General features: G+C 32.4%; 1 protein-coding gene across 1 annotated transcript; it reads right to left on the reverse strand.

Annotated features, from left to right (window-relative positions):
• Positions 1 to 369: 369 nt before the first annotated feature.
• Positions 370 to 3,868, reverse strand: LOC133833919 (cationic amino acid transporter 6, chloroplastic-like). Its single transcript, XM_062263508.1, has 5 exons — positions 3,406 to 3,868; positions 3,024 to 3,243; positions 2,281 to 2,611; positions 1,941 to 2,169; positions 370 to 1,111 (listed from the first exon to the last, which is right to left on the reverse strand). Exons 1-5 carry the CDS (start codon positions 3,857 to 3,859, stop codon positions 498 to 500), a joined length of 1,848 nt encoding a protein of 615 aa, XP_062119492.1. The 5' UTR covers positions 3,860 to 3,868; the 3' UTR covers positions 370 to 497.
• Between the last annotated feature and the right edge of the window lie 1,985 nt (positions 3,869 to 5,853).

The raw sequence follows: 5,853 nt of genomic DNA on the forward strand, positions 1-5,853 counted from the left end.
GCCATTACAGATCATTAATGATAGTTTCATAACATATATAAGTATATTTTGTAGAAATTTTTTCATATATATGGACTTTATCAAAAAAATAAAGTAGACTATTTCAAACAGTGATAAAATAGTCTATTTTGCACCAATATTTCTTATATATATTAAAGTTTAATAAATAAGGCATATATATATATATATAGAGAGAGAGAGAGAGCTAGAGAGTGGTCTAAAAAGTTTGGTTTTACTCTAAGAAAAACAGCTGATAATTTTGATATACTAATAATTTTTTTCCTTTTATATATGTGAATTTTTGTTATGCTAATAATTTTTTTTCCTTTTATATATGTGAATTCCTTTCTATGCATTTCCATAAATAGGAACTCCACAAATTAATTTACATTTGTCACAATCACCCCCCAAAACCTTTATATAAACAAACAAACAACGTAAATAAACTTTGGGGAGTAGTAATAATGAAAGCAAAAACATTATATGATCAACAAGACTCAAACTTGGCTAATTACAGACATAACTTGAATATTGTCCAACTTATTATTAGTTTGGTGAACAGAGGAGATAGCCATGACTTGGTCACTATCACGATCAAGTATTACAGTACTTACCATCTCAGTCTCCTCAGCTTGATAAGTCCGGTGGACCCCATAGAGCATATAGAACAAAGTTATGAGAATTGTCCATATCCCGAACCTCTGGAAGGAGAGCTTCTTGAGAGTGGTCATAAGAAAGGCATTGAGGAAAATAGATAGGGCTGGAGGCCAAGGCATGTACGGCACTGCCCACCCAAAGGAAGCCACGCATGGCACCTTCACGTAGTACTGGAATAGGGCTACTATGGTGAGGTTGGAACCACCAAAAAGCAGTAGACCCCACCAGTGATATTGGTGCTGGTTTTTCCAAGAGAAAGAAAATCCCATGGCTGTCATTGAGAGGAGGAAGAGAAAGAAGAGGATTTGAGATGACGAGTTGTTTCCAATGATGACATATCGACGGTAGATGAGAGCATTGGCTACTAGGTAGAATACCACCAGCGTGCCAATGGAGATCATTTGGACCACTATGTCGAAGTCTGTGAAGAGGGCTATCGACGCTGTGCAAAATCCTATATATTTAAGAAAGTTGCAATGTATGATTATAATATGTATTTTGCCGAAGAATAATGGATGATTTAAACATGATTATATTTGTACTAATCAAGTTAAGCATTGCGATTATAACGAATGATACAAATTGGCACTCATCAACATTTACATTGAATGTACGAAGAACTAATTAATTAAACATTTTTTGTGTCTAGTATATTAATCGTAATATAATTATTGATATTGTCACCATATTATATATTGTTAACCTTTATCAAATTTGTAATGAGTATAAGTTTGATTAAGAAAATATCGATTGGTAAAGGACAATGTTTTTATCTTTTTTCATGTCAGATTCATTTAAATAAAGTAAAAGAACATCATATATAGTCAAATTTAAATATAGAATGAATGCAAAAATTAATTTGTAATATTGTTGTATGTGTATATATATACATATAAATTAAAGGTTCGAAAGAGCTGAAATAGTTAATTATATGTGAAAATAGATATCTAAAAAAGAAGCTACTATTAGCTTAAAAAGATTTAAAGATATTCAGATTTGATAAATCATTAACTAGCTAGAAGTTACATGGGTTTCTATTTGTTTCTCTCAGTTGATTTTTAGATGAATTAATATGTTTTAAGAATTGTGGTTGTTGTTTTTCCCTCTATATATATATGTACCGAAAAAACAGATTAATTAGGTCAAAATATTAAGGACAATTATTTAATAAACACATCATTAAGAAAATTGGCTTTTGGCTTTAAGCCCTCTTGTTTTATTTAATTTGAGCAAGATTATCACAAGTAAAATACAAAATAAAGAAGACCATATAAAATAATTACCCAAAAATAGTGTGGCATTCATGGGGGTGCCTGTTGAAGGGTGCACCTTGGCTAACCAGGACGGTACCAACCGAGCCCTTCCAATGACACAAAGGTACCTGGCTTGGCCTAACATGGCCACCAAAAGTGAAGCCACAATTCCCAGGCTTGCTCCTGCTCCTACAACATTCCCAGCCCAATTCCATCCGATGCTTTGAAAAGCCATTGAAAATGATGCTTTTTCTTTTATCTAGTACGTACATATTAATTCCAATTAATTATGATCCCATTTTTCATTTATATATGTCAAAACTTATGCATATGTCAGTATGTACATGTTTGAGTAGTTTAGTATACTGACCTCAACATAAGGAACCATTAGACACAAAGACAAGCTCATTAGGCAATAAATGATAGAGGTAATGACAACTGAGCCAACTATGCCAATTGGAAGGCTCTTTGAAGGGTTTTGGATCTCTTCTGCCATGGTTGAAGCTGAGTCATAGCCTATATAGCCGAAGTAGACTATTGCTGCTCCATCTACAACGCTTCTAATGCCATGAGGAGCTAATCCATCAGGCTTGACCAAGTTGTCCAAACTCCCTTTCGAAAAGCCCGCAATAATTATGAATCCAAAAAAAATCACATGAAACACGGTCATGACCAAGTTCAACATGCAACTTTCCTTTGTGCTGCCCAAATAAATATCCCCCCAAGAGACAAGAAACAAACACCGGTCACTTTCAAGATCCACTCATGATCAACCCAAATATATAAGACTATATATATATAATATTAATTATATATGTATGTCAACTATATATAGTCTCAAGGAAACGCTAAAAATTGCAAATATATTATTCATGGATTAATATAAAAAGACAACCATATATATACATAGCATTAATTAATAAAGAAAATAATATTGTGTATACTATATATATAAGGACAAAAAGATAGCTAATAGCTTGAACTAGTACTATATAATAAGTACGTGTCCACTATGAATGAAATGATGAGTACTACTAACTAATCAATTAATAATGAACATATAGATCATGGGCCATAATATATATATTTATATGATCATCAAAAGAAATGAACCTGTGGCATAGGCAGAGAGTGAGAATGAGAATAAGAGCAACAGCCGTGAAATCCAACTTATCATAGCCGGTCATTAATCCCTTTACTGCTATTCTCCAACCATCTGGCTTTTCTCCGAATGTAATCGACAGATACTCAGTGAAACTTCTTGCCACAGCAGCGTTTGACAATACATACTCCATCAATATATTTGCCCCAGCAAAATACCCCATATACTCTCCTATACACACACATATATGTCATTAATAAATTTTGAAGAAAAATAGAAAGTAATATGGCTATAAAAAGTAGTATATAAGTACCAGATAAAAGTACTGTCTTATATAGGACATATATATATATGTATGTATGTATGTATGAATATATTGTAGCTAGTACATACCAAAGGTCAATCTTAGATAACTAAAGGCACCACCAGCAACTGGGATTTGGACAGAGAACTCGGTGTAACACAAGGAAGAAAGAAGAGCAGCTATACCAGCAACGATGTAAGATATGAAGACGGCGGGGCCAGAATAGTTATTGGTAACTTGGCCGGTGGTGACAAAGACTCCGACGCCAAGCATTCCACCTACACCAAGGGCCATTAGATCATACCATTTGAGCTTCCTTTTCATGTCAGCCCCAGATCTTTCGCGCACTTGGTTCAGCTCTTGGTCAGGAGTCCAAGTAGCTAACATTCTCCTCCTGAGCCTGTGAGGTGTTTGTAAGAAAGAGTTGAAATAGTAAGAGAAGAAGATGTTAGTACTGTTTCTGGTGTTAGTAGTAGTAGTAGTAGGTGTACTATTACTAGTTTCGAAATTGGTAGCAGTACTAGTAATAGTAGTGCTAGCCATAGCAGTGAAAGAATGTGTTTTGTCTTCCATGAGAGGGATAGGTGAACTGGAGGCTGAGGGATAGGGTTTAAATATGCATTTGGATAGAGAAAGAGAAAGAGAGAGAAAGAAAGTGATAGAGGGAGCACTAGTATTGCTTGATTCTCTCTCAAAAGGATTGATCATGAAAGAACCCAAATGGGGTTTTCCTTAGCTTTATTCAAAAGTACTTATCATGACTATTATACCCTCTCTATGGCATGTCATTGTCACATATTTATATAAACATTGAGTATTCTTTTCCCTTTTCTCTTTCAATTTTTGAAATGAAAAATAAACATATTTAGTTCTATGGCATATATTATCTCATAGTCAGAAGCAACAGTTAGCTTTTTCTTAAGAGCCCCCCCAAAAAAGGGTTCTTCTGTTGTGGAAGCATGCAGACAAAAGGGAGTGGAAAAAGAAAAAGAGCAAGCCATTTTGAACTATATATACAGTACTACAACTGAACTTTATCTATTATTATTAAGAGGAATCATGTGTGTTGTAGTAGATTAATTATATTATTGTGAATAAGAATAGGACTTTGACCCAATAATCTTTTGGAATTTTCTCATAAGAAAGTTTGAAAAGAAGTGACAAGCATCCTAAACTGTACTACTTTAATTTGTTGCAAAGCAATAACTAAAGATTCTTTCAGTCTTATTAAGAATAACTCGACTTGATTCCTAAACTACAGATAATATATTTATATGTTCACACACAAATTAGAGTATATAATGTTACACATAAATGGAATAATTGTAACCACGAATAAGAACATGACTAACTTTATTAATTACCAATTAATTTTTAAGATGGACCCGTACCCGTACTTCTTGTCAACACCATATAATACAAGCTCATATACAGTTGTTAAATGTGGCCTCCTTCCAGAAACCGTCTCCACAGTAATTTGGAGCCAGCCACGTATTAGTGCATTCTGGTTAATTTTTTTTTCTTTTTCCAAAACACGATTATACAATTTTTATATACTTGATTATTAATTAAGAAGAATTATTGGATATATATATATTAACTTTGCTACAAAAATTCTGTTCGAGGTGCCAATCGTGGTTTTGGGCACTCTTGTCAAATACTGCCACCAAGAGAGAGAGAAAGCTTTGAAAAATATTTATAATCTCTGTATAGCTATTATATATTTTAATGAAATCTTTATATATAGAGACACAGCTAGCTATAGCTTGTTTATCTTTTAAGCAGAGGAGACACTTCATTTGGAGAATATTTATTGTTTTGTCCATGTATTAATCTTGATTGTATGCTTTGGTTAATATATATGTACTACATACAAAGTTTTAATGACATCCTATGTATAACGTAAGAAAGTTAGCCATTTAGATATATAAAGTTGGAAAATAAGCTAAGTATTCACCAAGTTATGTATATTGATAGTATAACTTATTTTGAGACCTTCATTCTTCTATATAATTCCAAATGATGGAACTTATATAAATATATACACACTAAATTTTGTCTCATATGCATTAAGAGATGTTCCGTTCATTCTTCACCCTAGTTAGATATTGATGAAATGGTTATTAATCATTAAAAGTCTAAGTGAATCTAAGCTAATAGTTATTAAATTGTTTAAATTTTGTTTTCAGTACGATAAATTACTTCAATTTCTTTGAAATTTTGTAGGATAACTGTTTTAATTATAAATGAACACTATTATAAAAAAAATTATGATTTAAACACTCCAAATATCATTTTTGGGAGTGTGTCGTATCGATACACTACGGTGCTATAGAGACGATCCTTATATATAATATATATTAGTATTATACTTTCTTTTCAATCACTTCACTTTTATATGTTCATATATATAATAGCTTTTAGAGACCACTTTGTTAAAACACATTATAGGTCTTCATTTTCAACCCTAGTAGTAGACTATGAACGATAGGTCTTAATTAATCTGATAGTTTCTAAATGTAATTAAATTGTGTATT

The sequence above is a fragment of the Humulus lupulus genome, chromosome 5, assembly GCF_963169125.1.
Source record: "Humulus lupulus chromosome 5, drHumLupu1.1, whole genome shotgun sequence".
NCBI lineage: Eukaryota > Viridiplantae > Streptophyta > Magnoliopsida > Rosales > Cannabaceae > Humulus > Humulus lupulus.